The sequence below is a fragment of the Pogoniulus pusillus genome, chromosome 14 (genome assembly GCF_015220805.1).
Source record: "Pogoniulus pusillus isolate bPogPus1 chromosome 14, bPogPus1.pri, whole genome shotgun sequence".
NCBI lineage: Eukaryota > Metazoa > Chordata > Aves > Piciformes > Lybiidae > Pogoniulus > Pogoniulus pusillus.
The window spans coordinates 28,761,679-28,783,739 of NC_087277.1; the positions used below are offsets into that span (position 1 = coordinate 28,761,679).

A 22,061-nucleotide genomic window follows, 5' to 3' on the forward strand; every position below is an offset into this window, starting at 1 on the left:
CCACGTTTAAATGACAGCCTCACAATTCACTAACCAAGGCCTTATCAAGTGACCAGGGCTGTCACTTGATCCCTTCCCAGCCATTTCATCCTTTAATTCAGGTTAATGCCCCAAAGCAGCCCTATGCTTATCCCCATTACACAACCACACATCAGGCCACCCTGCCAGGACGTGTTCCAAGGCAGAGGTCTCTTATTATAGCATCAGCTTGCTCACAACTGTTAAGTTCCTGCTGCTGTTTGCATCATCTTGATCTGCTTTATGAATCAAGAGAAGATGATTTCTCAAGGCTCAAAAGTGTCAAGATTTCTGAGTCAGGGCCACATGTTATTTACCCTGATTTAGGACCGTGGCTGTAGTTGATGCTAATGCTTGTGTTATTGTTTTGGGTCTTTCCTCGGGTGGGATCTTTAGTTGGTTTTTTTTGTTCAATGTCCAGCATTTTAGGAAGAGATTTTAAAGGTCAGCAATGCATGTGACTGTTCACTGTCTGAACTCCCCAGACTTCTGTAAATGCAGCCTACTTCCTCCCCCTCCTCTTCCCCCACCCTCCAGCTACTGACATGCACCTGTGGCTTGACAGCCTCCTTCTCGCAAGCCTCAAATCCCTGTTACCTGAGTGGGATTCAGGGGAGGAGGAGGAGGTGTGGAAGGGATTTCATCTCTCAGGCAGCATCCTTCATCTCTTTCCCCTTTCAAACTCGTTGCTACTCTTTGGGCAGCAAGCCTCAAGGACCTTCTACTAGGAGACCCTTTCTTTGCATTAGAGGTGCGTGGAAGAAAAATGGAGTCCAGAAGTTGACAAGATCATAGAATCATAGAATCAACCAGGTTGGAAGAGACCTCCAAGATCATCCAGTCCAACCTAGCACCCAGCCCTAGCCAGTTAACCAGACCATGGCACTAAGTGCCTCAGCCAGGCTTTTCTTGAAGACCTCCAGGGATGGTGCCTCCACCACCTCCCTGGGCAGCCCATTCCAATGCCAATCACTCTCTCTGCCAACAACTTCCTCCTCACATCCAGCCTAGACCTCTCCTGCCACAACTTGAGACTGTGTCCCCTTGTTCTATTGCTGGTTGCCTGGGAGAAGAGGCCACCCCCCACCTGGCTACAGCCTCCCTTCAGGTAGTTGTAGACAGCAATGAGCTCTGCCCTGAGCCTCCTCTGCTGCAGGCTGCACACCCCCAGCTCCCTCAGCCTCTCCTCATAGGGTTTGTGTTCCAGGCCCCTCACCAGCTTTGTTGCCTTTCTCTGGACACCTTCCAGCACCTCAGCATCTCTCTTGAATTGAGGAGCCCAGAACTGGACACAGCACTCAAGGTGTGGCCTGAGCAATGCTGAGTACAGGGGCACAAGAACCTCCCTTGTCCTGCTGGCCACACTGCTCCTGAGCCAGCCCAGGATGCCATTGGCTCTCTTGGCCACCTGGGCACACTGCTGCCTCCTCTTCAGCCTACTATCTACCAGCACTCCCAGGTCCATTTCTTCCTGGCTGCTCTCAGCCACTCTGGCCCCAGCCTGTAGTGCTGCTTGGGGTTGTTGTGGCCAAAGTGCAGAACCCTGCCCTTGGCCTTGTTCAATCTCATCCCCTTGGCCTCTGCCCACCCATCCAGCCTGGCCAGGTCCCTCTGCAGGGCTCTCCTACCCTCCAACAGCTCCACAGCTGCTCCTAGCTTGGTGTTATCTGCAAACTTACTGGTGCTGGACTCAATCCCCTCATCCAGATCATCAATACAGATATTGAACAGGATGGGTTGGTGCCATAGGTGAAAACTTTACCTAGAGTACAATTCGCAGAGCAAGGGAGCTCCTCAGCTGTGCTTTTCCAGTGCTCACTCACACCCACCTGGATGGCAGCCACTCAGGGGAGGCTGTTTGTGCACAAGGATGTTCATGCTCTACAGCTTACATTAAAGCTGCCAAGTCACAGTATGTGAGAGTAAAAACGTTTTCCTTTACACTTCAGCAAGACTTTGCTTCTCTATGTTGAGGAGCTGCTCTGTCCAATTTGTGTCCTTGCTCTCAGACCTCTCTTTTCATGTGTAAACCTTTACTTTTTCCCCCCCCCCTTTCTTTTTCTTTTCCCTTCCCAGCAGTGCAGAATCCAGCACAGCAAAATTAAGGCTGCTGACAACAGACTTGCTTTTCTTAGTTACCCTTCTTGGGTCTCTGTGCTAGTTTGAAGCAGGGTAGAATGTTTTGGTGAGAAGAACTAGATCACAGGCTGTGAAAGGAAAACAGTGGTGATGTCTGCTCCCCTCAGAGTCTTGCTGAAGAAGAAAGCAAACATTAGATAACACTCTGGCCATTTTGTCACACTCTGCCTCGGGCTGCTGGCTGAGCAACTTCTTACTCCCTAACCTCACCTTCCACTCACCTTTGCTTCTTAACCTCTTGGCTGAACCTCTATTCTTCCTTAGGACTGGGGTAAGGTTGAGAGGGGCAGGGGGAAGGTGCAGGGGTGGTTGAGAGCCCCTCCTGGGAACTCAGGTTTCTGGGAGGGGAGTTGTGTTTCTGTATTACCTTTTACCTTGTCTGTTTCTGTCTATAACTGCATATACTGTAAATATCTGCTTGTATATTGTGCCAGCAGTACATAAAGAGCTTCATTTATATTCCCAGAGCTGACTGAGACTAGACTGGGTGACTTCTAAAGTGGGAAGGGGCAGGGAACACCCAAACCATCACAGTCTCTTAGATGTGACCTCCTGGAGCAACCAGCTACATTAGACCCCCCCACCCCCAGGACTAGACTGTACATCCCAGAGCAGCAAGCTCTTTCTCCATCAGAAGTTTAAAAGGCTGACTGCTCCCTGTGACAGCTGAATTTAGTTCAACTCATTGAGAAGCTGAATTTACTTCCTTGAAGTCTGTGTTGCAAAGCATGCCCTGAGCTCTTCCCAGGCTGTCCTGACAGAGAGAAGGTTTCTTCTGCAAGATGAATTAGCATAGTTTCAAGTCTGTAAGGAAAACAACAGCCAACAGGGAAGGAGAAGATGTGTGGGAAGCCATGATTTAGTTTCACATGGTTGAAGTGTGAATGTGCTCAGTTAAGGGGAGACTGTCAGAAACACAGGGAGGGATTTGGTACCTAAATAGCACCAATGTTAGCTTATCAGCATCCTCCCCTCTTCTTCCACATGCTTTTGGTCTTGGCTAAAACACAGCCTGACCCAGCTGACAGCAAGCAGAGAGAGGTGCTCCTCTTATCCCTCCTGGGACCTGCTGGATGGCTGTCATGGCCTCTTCTTTCTTAGATCACAGAATTAACCAGGTTGGAAAAGACCTTCAAGACCCAGCTGGCAGCTGGCAGAGAGAGGTGCTCCTCTTATCCCTCCTGGGACCTGCTGGATGGCTGTCATGGCCTCTTCTTTCTTAGATCACAGAATTAACCAGGTTGGAAAAGACCTTCAAGACCATTGAGTCCAACCCATCACTTATCTTCTAAATAACTAAACCATGGCACTAAGTGCCTCATGCAGCCTCCTGTTAAACACCTCCAGGGATGGGGACTACACCACCTCCCCAGGAAGATGTATCCTACATCGAGCTCCTCTCCAGTCTGGAAGGAGATTCCTGGTGGTGACCTGCACCAGGGTTCAGCCTTAGCTTCCAATAAGGGCAGAAGGCACCACTTGCTCCTCAGAAATGCCTTCTAGGCTTACATTTAGTCAAGTGTGGCAGCAGACAGACAGGCAAATATTTCATTTCAGACAAGTGAATGAACTCCCCTTTTCAGCCCTTTGTCCTTTAAATAGCAGAACAGGAAATCTGAGTAACTTGCAACCTCTGACAGAAAGGGTCGAGAGATGCTTGGTCCTTTTATGGCCTGTTACTGAACAATGAGGTGAGAATGTGCTGGGGCAAACCTGCTGAACTGCTCTCTGCTGCCAGCTGCCCAGCCGGCTGCTTGCTTGTCCCCTCCCTAAAGGTGTCACTTGCCTTATCCTGAAAACACCCCGAGTCACCACATGGCCAGCACTGGCTGAGAGCAGTGGGTTCTTATTGCAAGCTCTGAGAAAGGAGGTGACATCTAGAAATGATCCACTTTACCACCGTGTTCTTTAGGAAGAAGTGAGACCCTCCAGGGTTTAGGGAGGGATTTTCAGTGTACCATGGCTGGGGCAGAGGTGGGAGGGATCACTGCAAAACCAGAGTGATGATGGATTTTAGCTTACACTGGTAACCCAGGCATGAAGCACCTGGCTGGATACTCTGGGTGCTGAGACTGCTGATGGTTGTGTCCCCAGGGTCCCCTGTGTTCAGGAGGCTTGTGATGTGTTCAGCTAGCAGAACAGATGGACCCCAATATCTTCTTTGCTTGAACTGCTTTAGCAATGCTCTCCTGGCAATTACCCAGGACAGATACATTTTACTGCTCTTCTGGACAGGGGTAGGCCCTTTTACATCAATCTCCTTTTTTGTAGGTTAGTTGCTTCCAGGCTTCCTCACTGGAATTGGGCTATGGTAACGTTGGACTAGATAATCCTTGAATCCCATAATTGTCAGCACTGGAAGGGGCCCCAAGATCATCCAGTTCCAACCCCCCTGCCATGGGCAGGGACACCTCACACTAGATCAGCTTGCCTAGAGCCTCACCCAGCCTGACCTTAAACACCTCCAGGGATGAGGTTTCCACCACCTCCCTGGACAACCTGTGCCAGAGTCCCCCTGCAGCCTTCCTGAAGGATCCCTTCGGGTGCTGGAAGGCAGCTCTAAGGTCCCGTTGGAGCCTTCTCTTCTCCAGGCTGAACACCCCCAGCTCCCTCAGCCTATTCTCATAGCAGAGGTGCTCCAGCCCTTGGATCAATCCTCTGTGTCCCCCTCCCCCCCACCTCTGACTCACTCCAACAGCTCAAACGCCAGGAAGCAGGTTTCAGGACACTGTGGGATTTCCCTTCTCACAGATCTTAGAAGGAAAGACCCCAGACCAAAAGGAGCCATACCCAGCTCGTGTTCAGCATCCTCCTGCTGAAGCAAGCATCCTCTGAGGATGAAGTCCCTCCTACCCTTTACTTCCCTGTGCAGCTCGGGTTCTTGGGATGGCAGTGACTGCAGTGCAGTGGATTGGATGGATGGGTAGATTAATTTCTGTCTTCTGAAGCAGCAATCCTAAAAGGCTCCTAGAAAGCATATTTCTCACATGAATTGTGCTTGCTTTTGGCAAACTGCAGGCATTCAAACTGCTCCCAGCAGCACATTACTTTTGTTTCTCTCAGGCTGTGTCTTGAGCAGTAAGAAAACCCAATGGCTTGTTTCTTGCCTGAAAATGTTTCCACATGAGACTCCTCTATGCTGCCTTTCAGAGTGTGCCACTCAGCCTTGCTTGTTCCTACGCTCCTACTAAGCTTTCTGTTCGACTAATGGAAGGCAGGAAGTTAAAAATGAAGTGCTGCAGAGACCACTCACCTGTGGTGTAACTAGGCCAGATTTAGATGGCAACATCACAGAGTTGTCAGGTTTGGAAGGGACCTCAGGAGATCATCTAGCTCCAGCCCTCCCTGCCATGGGATCTAGCTCCAGCCCTCCCTGCCATGGGCCACCTCACATGAGCCAGCAGTGTGCCCAGGTGGCCAAGAGAGCCAGTGGCATCCTGGCCTGCATCAGGAATGGTGTGGCCAGCAGGAGCAGGGAGGTCATTCTGCCCCTGGACTCTGCACTGGTTAGACCACACCTTGAGTGCTGTGTTCAGTTCTGGGTCCCCCAGTTTAGGAAGGACATTGAGATGCTTGAGCATGTCCAGAGAAGGGCAACGAGGCTGGGGAGAGGCCTTGAGCACAGCCCTACGAGGAGAGGCTGAGGGAGCTGGGATTGGTTAGCCTGGAGAAGAGGAGGCTCAGGGCAGACCTCATTGCTATCTGCAACTACCTGAGGGGAGGTTGTGGCCAGGAGGAGGTTGCTCTCTTCTCTCAGGTGGCCAGCACCAGAACGAGAGGACACAGCCTCAGGCTGTGCCAGGGGAGATTTAGGCTGGAGGTGAGGAGAAAGTTCTTCCCTGAGAGAGTCATTGGACACTGGAATGGGCTGCCCGGGGAGGTGGTGGAGTCGCCGTCCCTGGAGCTGTTCAAGGCAGGACTGGACGTGGCACTTGGTGCCATGGTCTGGCCTTGAGCTCTGTGCTAAAGGGTTGGACTTGGTGATCTGTGAGGTCTCTTCCAGCCCTGATGATACTGTGATACTGTGATCTCACGCTGCTCCTGATGCGGCCCAGGCTGGGCTGCAAGTGCCCATCGCCGGCTCCTGCCCTGCTTCTCACCTACCGGCAGCTCCAAGTCCTTTTCTGCCGGGCTGCTCTCAGTCCGAGCCCCCCAGGCTGTGTGCACAGCGAGTGCTGGGCAGGGCTGGCTCGCAGCGCTGCGCGGTGCCAGGCTGCCCTCTGCAGCCCTGCTCGCATCATCACAGCTCCGCCCGAACAGCTTGGGCAGAATTCACTCCGAAACGGATCAAAAACTGGCTGCAGGGCCGGGTCCAGAGAGCGGCGGTGAAAGGTGCCACCTCCAGCTGGCAGATGGCACCAGTGGTGTGCCTCAGGGATCAACGCTGGGCACAGTCCTGTTCTACGTCTTTATTGATGATCTGGATTGAGTCCAGCATCAGTAAGTTTGCAGATGACACAAGCCAGGAGCAGCTGTGGAGCTGTTGGAGGGTAGGAGAGCCCTGCAGAGGGACCTGGCCAGGCTGCATGGGTGGGCAGAGGCCAATGGGATGAGATTGAACAAGGCCAAGTGCAGGGTTCTGCACTTTGGCCATGACAGCCTCAAGCAGTGCTACAGGCTGGGGCCAGAGTGGCTGAGAGCAGCCAGGCAGAGAGGGAGCTGGGGGTGCTGGGAGAGAGAAGCTGAAGAGGAGGCAGCAGTGCCCAGGTGGCCAAGAGAGCCAATGGCATCCTGGGCTGGCTCAGGAGCAGTGTGGCCAGTAGGACAAGGGAGGTTCTTGTGCCCCTGTACTCAGCACTGCTCAGGCCACACCTTGAGTGCTGTGTCCAGTTCTGGGCCCCTCAATTCAAGAGAGATGTTGAGGTGCTGGAAGGTGTCCAGAGAAGGGCAACAAAGCTGCTGAGGGGCCTGGAACACAAACCCTATGAGGAGAGGCTGAGGGAGCTGGGGGTGTGCAGCCTGCAGAAGGGAAGGCTCAGGGCAGAGCTCATTGCTGTCTACAACTACCTGCAGGGAGGCTGTAGCCAGGTGGGGTTGGGCTCTGCTGCCAGGCAACCAGCAACAGAAGAAGGGGACACAGTCTCAAGTTGTGCCGGGGTAGGTCTAGGCTGGATGTTAGGAGGAAGTTGTTGCCAGAGAGAGTGATTGGCATTGGAATGGGCTGCCCAGGGAGGTGGTGGAGGCACCATCCCTGGAGGTGTTTAAGCAAAGACTGGCTGAGGCACTTGGTGCCATGATCTGGTTGACTGGCTAGGGCTGGGTGCTAGGTTGGACTGGATGAGCTTGGAGCTCTCTTCCAACCTGGCTGATTCTATGATTCTATGAAATGTTATGTCAGGGCAAGGCCCTTAGCTCCTCCCCACAGTTTGCAGGTGAAAGAAGTGAGATGTGGTCAGCACAGCACAGCAACTTTAGATAAAGAAAAGCTGACCAAATGTCTTATGCATGTCTGACTTGGGGTTGTGTCTGCAGCACTGCAGGGACACAGCTGTAGGAAAGCTGGCATGACCTTAGAACACTGACTGGATTTCCAGGTGAGTGCTTTACCTTAGCTTCACCTTTGGTCACCCTTCATTGCCGTTGGCTTGTTGAGGGATCTGCTGCAGACTAATGCTGCTGGCCAGAACATTTCCAGGCCTAATCAGCAAAGCAAAATCAAAGCCTCAGGTTTTCCCCTTGCCCATTGTACAAGCAGAAATGGTGTCACTGGTTACCAAGCTAAAACAAAAGGGAGGAAACAATGGTCCCATTTCTGCTTAGCTGAATGGGTAGCACTTCTGTTTGACACCAGCTGAAGATGGAGAGCAGCCAGGCAGAAAGGCACCTGGGGGTGCTGGTAGATAGTAGCTGAACATGAGCCAGCAGTGTGCCCAGGTGAGCTAATGGTGCCATGGTCTGGTTGATTGGCCAGGGCTGGGTACTAGGTTGGACTGGGATGAGCTTGGAGGTCTCCTCTGACCTGACTGATTCTATGATCCTGTAACATTCTCTACATGATCCCTGCTACCACACATAACTGACATGGAAGTCAGTGGGTGACTGTCCAGTGGACAAGGGATTGGTTGGATGATTGCACCCAAAGGGTAGTGGTCAACACCTGGTATCCAGGTGGGGATGAGTGACTAGTGGCGCCCCTCAAGGGTCTGTACTGGGACTAGTGCTGTTCAGTATCTTAGTCACTGATACAGACAGCGAGATTGAGGCACCCTCAGCAAGTTTGCAGATGATACCAAGCTGAGTGTTGTGGTTGATAAGACTGAAGGATAGGAAAGGGCATTGTAGCCAGGTAGAGGGTGGCCTCTTCTCCCAGGTAACCAGCAATAGAACAAGGGGGCACAGTCTCGAGTTGTGTCAGGGTAGGTATAGGCTGGATATTAGGAAGAAGTTCTTCACAGAGAGAGTGATTGGCATTGGAATGGGCTGCCCAGGGAGGTGGTGGAGGCACCGTGCCTGGGGGTCTTCAAGAAAAGCCTGGCTGAGGCACTTAGTGCCATGGTCTGGTTGACTGGCTAGGGCTGGGTGCTAGGTTGGACTGGATGATCTTGGAGGTCTCTTCCAACCTGGTTGATTCTATGGTTCTATGATAGGTGTCATCCAGAGGGCTGGAGAGGTGGGCAGAGGAGAATCTCATGAGGGTCAATACAGCAAAGTGCAAAGTCCTCCACATAGGTCAGGGCAGCCCTTCATATCAGTCAAGGCTGGAGGATGATGAGATTGAGAGCAGCACTGCAGAAAAGAACTTGAGGGTGCTGGTGGGTGAGAAGCTGGGCAAGAGCCAAGCAGTGGGCACTGGCAGCCCAGAAGGCCAATGGCAGTGTGGCCAGCAGGTCGAGAGAGGAGATTGTGCCACTCTGCTCTGCCAAGACCTCATCTACTGTATCCGGTTCTGGGGCCCCCTCAACACAAGACAGGCATGGAGCCAGGTCCAGAGGCATCCATGATGATCAGAGGGCTGGAGAAGGCTCCAGGAAGACCTTAGAGCTGTATTTCAATATCTGAAGGGGACCTACAGGCAGGCTGGGGAGGGACCGTTTAGAAGGGCCTGTGGTGATAGGACAAGGGCAATGGTTTGAAATGGGAGCAGGGGAGATTCAGGTTGGACATCAGGAGGAGATTCTGCACAGTGAGAGTGGTGAAATACTGGAACAGGCTGCCCAGGGATGTGGTTCAGGCAGGATGTGGCCCTGTGCAGCCTGCTGCAGTTGGAGGTGTCCCTACTGACTGCAGGGGGATTGGACAAGATGACCTTTGAGGGTCCCTTCCCACTCAATGCAACCTGTGAATCTCTGAAGTTAGGATCTGAGCTACATCTTGAAAACCTTGTGCAAACCAGCAGTAGCTTCATCCAGTGAACATCCCAGCTCTGATTTTACCTTGCTCTACTTTTCTTTTTATCTGAGGACTTTGGAGTGCCTGAACATGAGCCAGCAGTGTGCCCAGGTGGCCAAGAGAGCCAGTGGCATCCTGGCCTGCATCAGGAATGGTGTGGCCAGCAGGAGCAGGGAGGTCATTCTGCCCCTGCACTCTGCACTGCTTAGACCACACCTTGAGTGCTGTGTTCAGTTCTGGGCCCCCCAGTTTAGGAGGGACATTGAGATGCTTGAGCGTGTCCAGAGAAGGGCAACGAGGCTGGGGAGAGGCCTTGAGCACAGCCCTACGAGGAGAGGCTGAGGGAGCTGGGATTGGTTAGCCTGGAGAAGAGGAGGCTCAGGGCAGATCTTATTGCTGTCTACAACTACCTGAGGGGAGGTTGTGGCCAGGAGGAGGTTGCTCTCTTCTCTCAGGTGGCCAGCACCAGAACGAGAGGACACAGCCTCAGGCTGTGCCAGGGGAGATTTAGGCTGGAGGTGAGGAGAAAGTTCTTCCCTGAGAGAGTCATTGGACACTGGAATGGGCTGCCCGGGGAGGTGGTGGAGTCGCCGTCCCTGGAGCTGTTCAAGGCAGGACTGGACGTGGCACTTGGTGCCATGGTCTGGCCTTGAGCTCTGGGGTAAAGGGTTGGACTTGATGACCTGTGAGGTCTCTTCCAACCCTGATGATACTGGGATACTGTGAAGAAAGGAGAGGAAGGGAAATCCTTAATAGCAGTTCTCCTTTCAACAAAAGAATATAATCACTTAGTAACTGTTCTCACATCTAGAAATACACAAAGTCCCACAATGAAAACCAATAGCAAAAGCACTACTTCTGCACCTGGACACAGCTGTCCCTCCCCACCATTCTGACCAAGACCAGAAGCACCATGAGGATTTCAGGGGAATGCTCAGGTTTCCACATCCATTTACCAAAACAAAGATTCCCTTCTGCCACTTTCAGTGCTCAGAGCAGAGTCTCAATGGTGTTGTGACACAATCACCTGGCAGTGAGCTTCAGCCAGAAAGAAAGCTCTCTTTCTCCAGCTCTCCAGGCTAACAGAAGACTGAGGGATGAGGTGAGCTAGGACAAATGCCAACTGATGTCGTCAGTAGCTCCTGGTGTTAATCCTTTTTCCTTCTCCCACACTCTGTGAGTCTTTTTGTCTCGATGGCTTCCTAGCCTCCACTTTTCCAGTGCTGCAGGCTGTCTCCTTGCCATGAAAATCACCGCAACAGATGCCTTGGACTTTCATTTCTGCTTGATTTGCTGCACACCCTTGGTAGTGCAAACTGTTCCAAAGGAGGTGACTGCTCCTGGTGGTTTAAAACAGGTTTCAGGAGACATGCTTCTTTTCCAAGTCACAGACTTAGTCTCGTGAACTGAGAAGGGTGTTAGGGTTTTCCCCATTTCCTGCTCACAAGTTGCTAGCAGAGCTTGTTCTCTGCAGCGTGGCACAAGCTCCAGTGCAAATCCAGGCCAAAAGAGCATCCTGTGGAGCTGCTTGCTCATCAGTTCCAAATGGCCTTGGAACACACAAGCCAAGGCAACTCAGCACTTTTAAAAATCCATTCTTCTTCAAGAAGACTGAAGGCTGGATGTTAGGAGGATGTTTGAAGGGAGTTCTTCCCAGAGAGAGTGATTGGCATTGGAATGGGCTGCCCAGGGAGGTGGTGGAGTCGCCATCCCTGGAGGTGCTGAAGCAAAGCCTGCATGAGGCACTTAGTGCCATGGTCTGGCTGCTTGGCCAGGGCTGGGTGGTACATTGGACTGGCTGAGCTTGGAGGTATCTTCCAAGCTGCTTGATTCTGATTCTGCTCCAGAGCTTGCTAACAAATGTCATACTACTGCTGGGTTCTTCTCTTACCATTAGCACTGGAGCTGTCCCTGAGGAGAACACAGGAACACTTGGTGCTTACAGTCCAGACTGGGGCTGTCCCTTCCCAGGGACAGAAAAGCAAGCACATCTCTTCCAGCAGCTAGTGGAGCATTCATCAACTGCTCTCTAGGTCCCTCTGTCTCTTGAACCTGCAGCTGAACTCCAGCAATTGAACCTTCACCCTGAAACACTGGCTGCATTGACAACAATCCATGGCCCTAGACATGTCCATGCCATCATGCCAAGTAGTGCCTCTCCAAAGCTAACTCACCTCTGAATGTGCACTTGCAGCTGAGAAGGTCAATGGCATCCTGGGCTGCATCAAAAGAAGCGTGGCCAGCAGGCCAAGAGAGGTGCTTCAGCCACTCTGCTCTGCAGTGCAGAGACATGGAACTGCTGGAGCAGGTCTAGGGGAGGCCATCAAGATGCTCACAGGGCTGGAGCACCTCTGCTGTGAGGGTAGGATGAGGGAGCTGGAGGTGTTCATCCTGGAGAAGAGAAAGCTCCAGGGGCACCTTAGAGCTGCCTTCCAATAGCTGAAGGGATCCTCCAGGAAGGCTGCAGAGGGACTTTTCCATGAGGGGGTCTAGAGATAGGCCAAGTGGGAATGGTTTGAAGCTGAAGGAGAGCAAGGTTAGACTGGAGCTCAGGAAGTTCTTCAGTATGAGGCTGCTGAGACTCTGGAATAGGCTGCCCAGGGATGTTGTAGCTGCCTCCTCACTGGGAGTGTTCAAGGCCGGGTTGGATGAGGCCCTGAGCAGCTGAGTCTCCTTGAGAGGTGTCCCTCCAACCTCCCTGCCATGAGGTTGGAGGGGATGATCTCTAAGTACCTTTCCAACCTGAGCCATTCTATGAGCCTATGAATTTATCTGTAGGGTATCACATAGCAAAACTCCTGAGGGACTTGCCATTCTGAGACACTTTCCAGTGCAGCAAGCACCAGGTAATCCCTTCCTTCCTCTCTGCCTGCCCAAACCCCAAAGCCATCTCCTGTGCTGTTTATACATAAGGAGAAGAAAGAGCTCATGAACTGCAGTGACACTTTAATGGTGATCAAGACAATCACCAAGTAACAGGATCCTGGAAGGCGTTTTACAATGTGACTGGGGGAAGGGAGTGTGTTGAAAGGGGATGGTTGCACTTTCTGAACATGCAGTGTTTTGAAGTGAAGCTGAAGTGAAAGCTTAGTGAAACAGAAAAGCATCTAAATCTGAATGTCAGTGGGGATATTTATTTCCTCACACTTCAAATCCTGAGCCTTTTTGCCCTTCAAAAAGTTGTTAGCCAGCACATAGCCTTCAGAATCTCTTTACAGTCGTGCACTATTTCATCACTGCACCATGACTTGTGCACCTCTTCAGTGAGGGATGAAGGGAAGTCCAAGAAATTAGCGGTGCTAAAAGTCTTTAGTCAGCAGAAAGTGCTCTGAAGAAAGCAGTAGGAACTGGAAAGACATTTCCAGCACCTGAAGTTTTTGTTTTGTAGCTGGCAGGCAAAAGAAAGTAAAGCTTTGGGGTGTGCTCAAGCCTTTGAGGTGAGAACTCATCTTGTAGTAGACGTTAAGAGATCTACAGCCACTAGCTCAAGAATAGCTATGAGCAAAGCAGACCAGCAGTGTTAAGTTCCATGCTGGTGAACCAGGGCTGAGTGTAAACCCAGCATTCTGAGTCCCAGATTCTGCAGACACAGGAAATGAGGCCCTACTGGCTATGAGGAACAGCCTCAAGGTGCTTTGGCCTATGTCTAAATATGTTTATTTCCTCCTTTTCTTTAACACTGCTGACTACAAGCTTTAGCTTCATTTATTTTCCAGAAACCCTCCACATCTGTCATTTCTTTGAAGAATGCATCTCCCCACACAGCTTGCAAGGCAGTTCAACTATTTACAAAAGGTGCTGGAGCTGAGGTCTGGGTGTTAGAATTCATTTCTGGATCTAAGTATGCAGGTTTCCATCTCTTCTCAGAAAACTCTGTGGGAAGCAGCTGGAGATGATGACCTGTTTTCCACACAAGCAGGTAGCACAGACAAGAGGACTTCATTCTGCATGTTTGCCACAAACCCACCGAAGCTGCTGCTGTGCCTGGAGGTCAGTCAGTTCATCAATGGATCTCCAGCTGCACTGACAAGCATAAGCTCGTGCTCCTTTCTTCTTTATCATCTTGGCTCTTAGCTTCCCGAGCTCAGGCATGTTGTTCCTGTCAATTAAAAGCATTCAGTTTAGGCTCATGCTTTTTCTTTTAAAGAAAACAAGACTTACAAGGCCATTTCCCTTCAGGAAAGCTCTCAAGAACATTGCTGACTACCAGAGTGCTGCTGGCTGTGATGAATGAATTCAGGTATGGGTTTCATTTCTGCTTTGAACCTTCCCTGACAGCAGTATCTGTTTGTTGCTTCTGTATTCTCAGTTCAGCTGGAGAGATCTTATTGTGGCCTTCCAGTATCTGAAGGGGCCCACAGAATCACAGGATGGTTTAGGTTGGAAGGGATCTCAAGGATCATCCAGTTCCAACCCTCTGCCATTGGCACTATAACAGAAGGGCAGGTGAAGGACTTTTCAGGGTGTTGGGTAGTGATAGAATCATAAAATCAAGCAGGTTGGAAGAGACCTCCAAGCTCAGCCAGTCCAACCTACCACCCAGCCCTGGCCAAGCAGCCAGACCATGGCACTAAGTGGCCCAGCCAGGCTTTGCTTCAACACCTCCAGGCACGGCCACCCCACTACCTCCCTGGGCAGCCCATTCCAATGCCAATCACTCTCTCTGCCAGCAACTTCCTCCTAACATCCAGCCTATACTTCCCCCGGCACAAACTTGAGGCTGTGTCCCCTTCTTCTGTTGCTGGTTGCCTGGCAGAAGAGACCAACCCCACCTGGCTACAGCCTCCCTTCAGGCAGCTGCAGACAGCAATGAGCTCTGCCCTGAGCCTCCTCTGCTGCAGGCTGCACACCCCCAGCCTCTCCTCATAGGGTTTATGTTCCAGGCCCCTCCCCAGCCTTGCTGCCCTTCTCTGGACACCTTCCAGCACCTCAGCATCTCTCTGCAATGGAGGAGCCCAGAACTGGACACAGCACTGAAGGTGTGCCCTGAGCAGTGCTGAGTCCAGGGGCAGAAGAACCTCCCTGGTCCTGCTGGCCACATGAAACATGAATTCTTTCTAATAGCGGAGAGGGAGAGCAGTGGAGGAGGAAGCGGAAAGGCATGAGAGCAGCTGACGGGAGATGCTGCATCCCTCCCCCTGCAGACTTTGCTGCCTGATCACTGACTGGGTTGCACATGTGCTCCTTTGCAGATAACATGGGAACACTCAGGACTTTTCATCTTTCTTGGCCCTATCAAGCCCTAAGGCACAGCAACACAACAGTGATCCCAAAGCCAGCTCAGACATACCTGAAGAAAAGATAATCGCAGGACTGATCCCAGACGTAGTCATTGAAGAGCAACACACGGAAGTCACAAGCAGTACAACGTAGCTGGTCACAAGTTCTGGTTAAAGAACAAAATGCTCCAAGAGATTATTACAGAGAAGCAGAGGAGCTACACAGATGAGAAGTCATCTCAAGTCCACTGCTGAATCAGAAATACCAGAAGCAAGGTTAACAGCATTTTTTGTATCTCTGGCACATCCCTCATGGTTTATATCTTAACTATAGGCCCATGTATTACTTTTACAGGCTCTGAACATCACTGAACTCATAAAATAAGCTGATATTCTCTTATGTTCTCTTTGGTCCTCCTCACTGGTGTGGTTAGTAGGTTGAGAAGGGTTCTTCTCCCCCTCTACTGTGCCCTGGTGAGATGCATTGGGAATATTGTGTCCAACTCTGGTGCTCTTCAGTTCAAGAAGGACCTCAGGGAGTCCACCACAGAGCCACAAAGCTGCTGCAGGCAGTGGAACATCTCACTGCTGAGGAGTGGCTGAGGCAGCTGGGGCTTGGAGCAGAGGAGCCTGAGGGCTGCCCTCATTCATGCTGCTAAAGATGTGCAGGGCAGTGTTGGGAAGACAGAGCCAGGCTCTGCTCAGGGATGGCCAAGGACAAGACAAGGGGCTCTGAGTGGAAGCTGGAGCAGAAGAGGTGCCACAGGCACAGAACAGAAAACCTTTTTAGTGTGAGCTCAGAGAGGGGTGTTGGAACTAGGTACCTTGAAAGTCGCCTCCAGCCCAAACCAAACTGTGAATCTTTGATCTCTCAACTCCTCAAACAAACAAAAGATGTAGTGGTCAGCAACAGAGGACTGGAAGGGTCCAGCTGATTTCCACTGCAGTTACAGGCAACCACATATTTACATTAAAATAAGGCTGTCCTGTCTTCCTGTCCACTTCAGAGGCAAAACCACAGCTGTGAATAAAGTAATGCCAGAGCAAGGAGAACAATTTTTTGTCCCACTTTCTTACCTTTTTGAAATATTTGTTCCTATGCCAGATGGTGAAGCACTTCCACCCAGGTACACTGGACAGCATCTGCATGGATTTCAGGAGAAAAGTGGTACAGCACAGCAAAACGTTTCTGAGGCAGCTGAGCAGTGCTCCTCCTAGATGAACAGCCTGGCAGTTCTGACCGGGTGCTTGTTAATACAGGCAATGCTTACAAACTACACAGGTTAATCATTTCCTTACCAAGGTGTTCAAAGCAAAACTCTATGACAACAATCCTCTATAGCAAATACACATGGGACACACAGTGCAGCACTTGCTAAAGGCCCACATCCTTAAGGCAAAGGAAACTGCTGTTTAATTACTTGAGAATTAATTTAATGAGAAATCACCCTGAGCACACAAAAGAACATAATAGTTCTTCAGAATGAGCTCTTTATTTTCTTTACCTGGATTCACAGATAGCAGTGGGTTGGAAGGGACCCTCAAAGGACATGTTGGCCAACCACCTGCACTCAGCAGGGACACCTCCAACTGCAGCAGGCTGCACAGGGACACATCCAGTCTGACCTCCAATGTCGCCAACCATGGGGTCTCAACCCTGGGCAGCCTGTTGCAGTATTTCACCACTCTCACTGTGTAGAACTTCCTCCTGATGTCCATCCTAAATATCCCCTGCTCCAGTTTCAAACCGTTGCCCCTTGTCCTGTCACCACAAGCTCTTCTAAACAGTCCCTCCCTAGCCTTCCTATAGGTCCGCTTCAGATACTGAAATGCAGCTCTAAGGTCTCTCTTCTCTCCAGCCTGACCAACACCAATTCTTTCAGCCTGTCTTCACAGCAGAGGTTCTCCAGCCCTCTGATCAGCTTGGTGTCCTCCTCTGAACCTGCTCCATCAGGTCCAAGTCTCTCTTGTGCTGGGGCACTAAAGCTGGACACAGCACTAAAAAAAAAACCCCAGTATTCCACTTAAAAAGAATGCTTCTCTAAATACTCAGTTTCTTAGTGTCAACAGAGATGAAACAGCAGCATTAGCAGCCTGACAAGAAGCTATAATCACACTAGCTTCAACCCCTACAAACATTCCTCACTTACCTTTTCTTGGGAGCCTGTAGAACAGCACCAGAGCTCTCAGCTGTGAGACCTGTGGAGTTAGACTTCAACTTCTATTTAAAAAGCAAACAAAGAAACAAAAAATAGCATTAGGGCAAGGTGACAACATTCTGGTTTACTTAAACAGGACATTTTCTCAGTCACAGAGAAAAGGGATGAAGAGTGTGGGACTTCTTACTCGGGTTTCTGTGAGGTTCTTTGAGACACAAAGAGTTGCTACAGTAAGAGTTAAAAGGAAGAGCAAGGCTTCTTCATTTCCAGCCCTGCCTGAAGGAATGCAACACCACATGATCACTTGGACTTTACAGTCAAGACTGTCTATTTCATGCCTTCTTCTTAATACTTTTACTGTTAAACCTAGTCTTAATTTAGGAAGCTTCTCCCTCCACGTTTGTGAGCTTTTGTTTTACCGAAAACACACCAAGGCCTTACATTAGTCACAAAGAGAAAATGCCTTTGAGAAGTTTCTTATTTGCTGCACACAAACCAGTTTATTTGAATCCCAAGCTTCCAGATCTCAAATGGAAGTCCTAGGGATATAACATGGAAAAGACAAGGCTTGGGGGCAGTATGATGGCGAAGAAACCAGACAACGTAGCCAGACTCTTTGTGGTGGGGCCCACTGACAGGAGGAGAGGCAACAGGCACAAACTGAAAGACAAGAATTTACAGCTGATGACATCAAAAAACCTATTTCACTTCTGAGGTGGACAGACAGGGAGGTTACTTAGAGAGACTGCAGAATCTCCATCTTTAGAGATACTCAAAACCTGTCTGGACACTGTTTTGGGCAACCCTAGGCAGTCCTGCCTGAGCAGACAGCTAGGCCAGATGATCTCCAGAGGTCTCTCTTCCAACCTCAACCCTAGGCAGTCCTGCCTGAGCAGACAGCTAGGCCAGATGCTCTCTGAGGTCTCTCTTCCAACCTCAACCCTAGGCAGTCCTGCCTGAGCAGACAGCTAGGCCAGATGCTCTCTGAGGTCTCTCTTCCAACCTCAACCCTAGGCAGTCCTGCCTGAGCAGACAGCTAGGCCAGATGCTCTCTGAAGTCTCTCTCCCAACCTCAACCCTTCGGTGGTATTTAACACTATGCTCTACCTTGAATTAGTATTTCCTTTAGGTTCATCTTATTTAATTAAATTTAGTTTATAATTACTGCCTGGGTGACCCCAGGCATCTCCTGGGGTTTGCCTCCTTCCTGTTCCTTACTACAGGATTGCTGCATTTTCCTTTCTGCTTTATCATAGACTCATAGAATGGTTTAGGTTGGAAGGGACCTCAAAGCTCATCTAGTTCCAACCCCCTGCCATAAGCAGGGACACCTCCCACTAGAATAGGTTGCTCAAGGCCTCATCCAACCTGGTTTGGAACCAGAGAGGGAGCATCCACAACCTCCCCAGGCAACCTGTTCCAGTGTTTTATTTCCCAAGTTTATTCTACAGCTTGATTTAGTTAATTTCCACCCCCCCTCTTTAAAACAGTTATAGTTCATGGTGCTTTTCTTTCAGCTGCTGAATCTCATCTGTCCTGCATTTCTCCAGACTCCTACTCACCAGAGGTGTTTTGATAAGGCTGCTGTCATTACAGATTTCAGCAATAATGTCATCTAGATCTTCTTCACTGCTGCCAGCTCTCATTAACAGTTTAGGTGATCTAAAAACCAAACACATCAGCCTTCAGTTTGTAGCATGACCAGAGCAGTTGCAAGTTAAACCATAATTAAGTTTTTTTCCCCTCCTCTCTAATATTCTGTACTACCTGAGGCAAGCCACCCAAATCATGACTGGACAGATGTAAACTGCAGGATGATGCCTTTCAGTCCCTGCTGAACTGCCCCATCACAGATCTCTCTTTTGCTTGCTTTACTTCCAACCACTTCCAATGCTGAAAAAACCTATCACAACGTAACCCATGGTGCACTTGCTGAGCAACACATTGGAACCCCTTGATTTTTCACAGTAATCCTCAGCAGCAGGAATATGAAAAGGTCAGAGAGAGTTCTCTCCTCATGCTAAACAACTGCAGAGCTCCTGGAGGAATTCCTGCCAAGCTGTATGCATTCAGAGAGATCACAGTATCACAGTATCACCAAGGTTGGAAGAGACCTCATAGATCATCAAGTCCAACCCTTTAGCACAGAGCTCAAGGCCAGACCATGGCACCAAGTGCCACGTCCAGTCCTGCCTTGAACAGCTCCAGGGACGGCGACTCCACCACCTCCCCGGGCAGCCCATTCCAGTGTCCAATGACTCTCTCAGGGAAGAACTTTCTCCTCACCTCCAGCCTAAATCTCCCCTGGCACAGCCTGAGGCTGTGTCCTCTTGTTCTGGTGCTGGCCACCTGAGAGAAGAGAGCAACCTCCTCCTGGCCACAACCTCCCCTCAGGTAGTTGCAGACAGCAATAAGATCTGCCCTGAGCCTCCTCTTCTCCAGGCTAACCAATCCCAGCTCCCTCAGCCTCTCCTCGTAGGGCTGTGCTCAAGGCCTCTCCCCAGCCTCGTCGCCCTTCTCTGGACACACTCAAGCATCTCAATGTCCTTCCTAAACTGGGGGGCCCAGAACTGAACACAGCACTCAAGGTGTGGTCTAACCAGTGCAGAGTCCAGGGGCAGAATGACCTCCCTGCTCCTGCTGGCCACACCATTCCTGATGCAGGCCAGGATGCCACTGGCTCTCTTGGCCACCTGGGCACACTGCTGGCTCATGTTCAGGCAGGTATCAATCAGCACCCCCAGATCCCTCTCTGTCTGGCTGCTCTCAGCCACTCCGACCCCAGCCTGTATCTCTGTATGGGGTTGTTGTGGCACCTTGCTCTCATGCCAGTGAGAAATCATGTCACTCAAATCTGATGTTTGCTAGCTCTTTGTCGAGGAAAGGGAGGCCTGTGGCACTGCTGCACCACTGAATCAGGAGCAAATCTACTCCTGAGAATGAGGAAGACTCTGTGATTAAAAAAACACATGGTAATCAGCTTGAGTACACCAAAGTGCTCAATCTAACCATTATGCAAACAAGGGGGAAATCCACAGGTGGCCACAGGTGATGGGGTCTGATGGGCTTGCATCAGTCATATGGCTATTTGATATGCTTGCCTGGGACTCCAAAATGCCTGCTGCCTAAGCACTCACCAGCCCATATTTGATCTGATGCTGGGCTACTCCCAAGACACAAAGGGTGCCTGAAGTAACTAGGCTTGCTGGCACACGACTCATGTGTTCGCAGAGCCCACGGGTGGGGACAGCTAGCCAAGTCTCTCTGGCCCACAGACCTTCCAGTTAAGAGTCCAAGGCACCAGCGAGGGAGGGCCAGGATGGCAGCCTGAGGGCAGGCAGTGATGCCTGTGAGGATCAGGATGGAGACCCAAGGAACAGGCAGTGATGCCTGTGAGGGTCAGGATGCACACCTGAGGAGCAGTGTGGAAATCCAAAGGCAGGCAATGATGCCTGTGAGGGTCAGGATGCACACCTGAGGAGCAGCGTGGAAACCCAAGGGCAGGCAATGATGCCTGTGAGGGTCAGGATGGAGACCCAGGGAGCAGTGTGGAAACCCAAGGGCAGGCAATGATGCCTGTGAGGGTCAGGATGGAGACCCAGGGAGCAGCGTGGAAACCCAAGGGCAGGCAATGATGCCTGTGAGGGTCAGGATGGAGACCCGGGGAGCAGTGTGGAAACCCAAGGGCAGGCAATGATGCCTGTGAGGGTCAGGATGGAGACCCGGGGAGCAGTGTGGAAACCCAAGGGCAGGCAATGATGCCTGTGAGGGTCAGGATGGAGACCCGGGGAGCAGTGTGGAAATCCAAGGGCAGGCAATGATGCCTGTGAGGGTCAGGATGGAGACCCGGGGAGCAGTGTGGAAATCCAAGGGCAGGCAATGATGCCTGTGAGGGTCAGGATGGAGACTCGGGGAGCAGTGTGGAAATCCAAGGGCAGGCAATGATGCCTGTGAGGGTCAGGATGGAGACCCGGGGAGCAGTGTGGAAATCCAAGGGCAGGCAATGATGCCTGTGAGGGTCAGGATGGAGGCCTGAAGAACAGAATGGAAACGTGAGGGTAGGCAGCAGTGTGGCAGACTGCTTGGCTCTAGGCAGCAGCGACTCTGTCACAACCAAAACCTGCTATTTGGAACCATCGTCTTGAAACTCCGACATCTGAGGTGGCTTTAGAAAAGTGTAGAATGCAAATGATGTGCTTACTGTAGGAGATCTGTGTAACACGACAAGTATCAGGAGAATTCCTACATGACTGGAATGGGCTGCCCGGGGAGGTGGTGGAGTCGCCGTCCCTGGAGCTGTTCAAGGCAGGACTGGACGTGGCACTTGGCGCCATGGTCTGGCCTTGAGCTCTGTGGTAAAGGGTTGGACTTGATGATCTGTGAGGTCTCTTCCAACCCTGATGATACTGGGATACTGTGACTGCAGGAACATCAGCATTAAAGGTTTGATCACAGCACTGCTACAGCTCCTCCTGCCTGACCTGGCAAGACTTCTGGCTCGTTTTCCAGCTGTCACAAGGTGAGTTACAGAGCTGGGCACCCCCTGTCCGGCACTCACAGAGCTGCACACCAGCGCAGCTTTTAGCGCCATATTTAATCCGAAGCTGGGCTACTCCCAAGACACGAAGGCTGCCTGAAGTAACTCGGCTTGCCGGCGCACGGCTCGTGTGTTTGAAGAGAAGTAAGCCCGGGGGTGCTCGCTGGCCGCCGGACAGCGCCGCGCTCCCCGACCCGCGCTACTGTCGGTTCCCCAGGCGAGCCGCCGGCCGCCAGCCCCCGCCCGCCCACAGGGCCGCCCGGGGCGGGACGGGACGGGACGGGACGGGCGGCGCGCCAGCCTCAGCCACTGCCCTCTCGGCAGGGCGGAGCGCGGGGGCGCCGGGAGCGCCGCAGGACCCCTCACCTGCCCTCCTTCGCCCCTTCAGCCTCGCCGTCGCCGAGCCGGCGGCTCCCCGTCGCTCCCCGGTCCGGCAGGCGGCAGAGCCGCCGCTCCACTTCATCCAGTAACCGGTCCAGGTCGTCCGCCATCTTGCCGCCGCCAGCCGTTGCCAGGGCGGCCCTGCACCGCCCACGCCGGCCGGGGCGGAGTTTCCGCTCCCTGCGGGGTGCCGGGGGCGCTTGTGGAGGGCGTACAAGGCAGGGCCTGTCCGGTTTGGCGGCGGAGGGCAGCGAACAGCAACGGAAAGAAGGGAAAAAA

General features: G+C 51.7%; 1 protein-coding gene across 1 annotated transcript; it reads right to left on the minus strand.

The window, feature by feature from the left end:
- Nucleotides 1-12,604: 12,604 nt before the first annotated feature.
- Nucleotides 12,605-22,010, minus strand: CFAP418 (cilia and flagella associated protein 418). The gene is made up of 6 exons (XM_064154740.1): nucleotides 21,768-22,010; nucleotides 18,427-18,526; nucleotides 16,856-16,926; nucleotides 15,783-15,848; nucleotides 14,777-14,872; nucleotides 12,605-13,585 (listed from the first exon to the last, which is right to left on the minus strand). The coding sequence occupies exons 1-6, from the start codon at nucleotides 21,890-21,892 to the stop codon at nucleotides 13,426-13,428; spliced, it is 618 nt and encodes a 205-aa protein (XP_064010810.1). The 5' UTR covers nucleotides 21,893-22,010; the 3' UTR covers nucleotides 12,605-13,425.
- Between the last annotated feature and the right edge of the window lie 51 nt (nucleotides 22,011-22,061).

Bases quoted from the DNA above. Each gene is read 5' to 3' on its own strand.
- CFAP418 (XM_064154740.1), bottom strand. From the start codon at position 21,892: ATGGCGGACGACCTGGACCGGTTACTGGATGAAGTGGAGCGGCGGCTC. The intron at 16,927-18,426 runs GTGAGTAGGAGT...CTTTTTAAATAG, and splicing joins GCCTTATCAAAACACCTCTG to AAGTTGAAGTCTAACTCCAC. The intron at 15,849-16,855 runs GTAAGTGAGGAA...AAATCCATGCAG, and splicing joins CTACAGGCTCCCAAGAAAAG to ATGCTGTCCAGTGTACCTGG.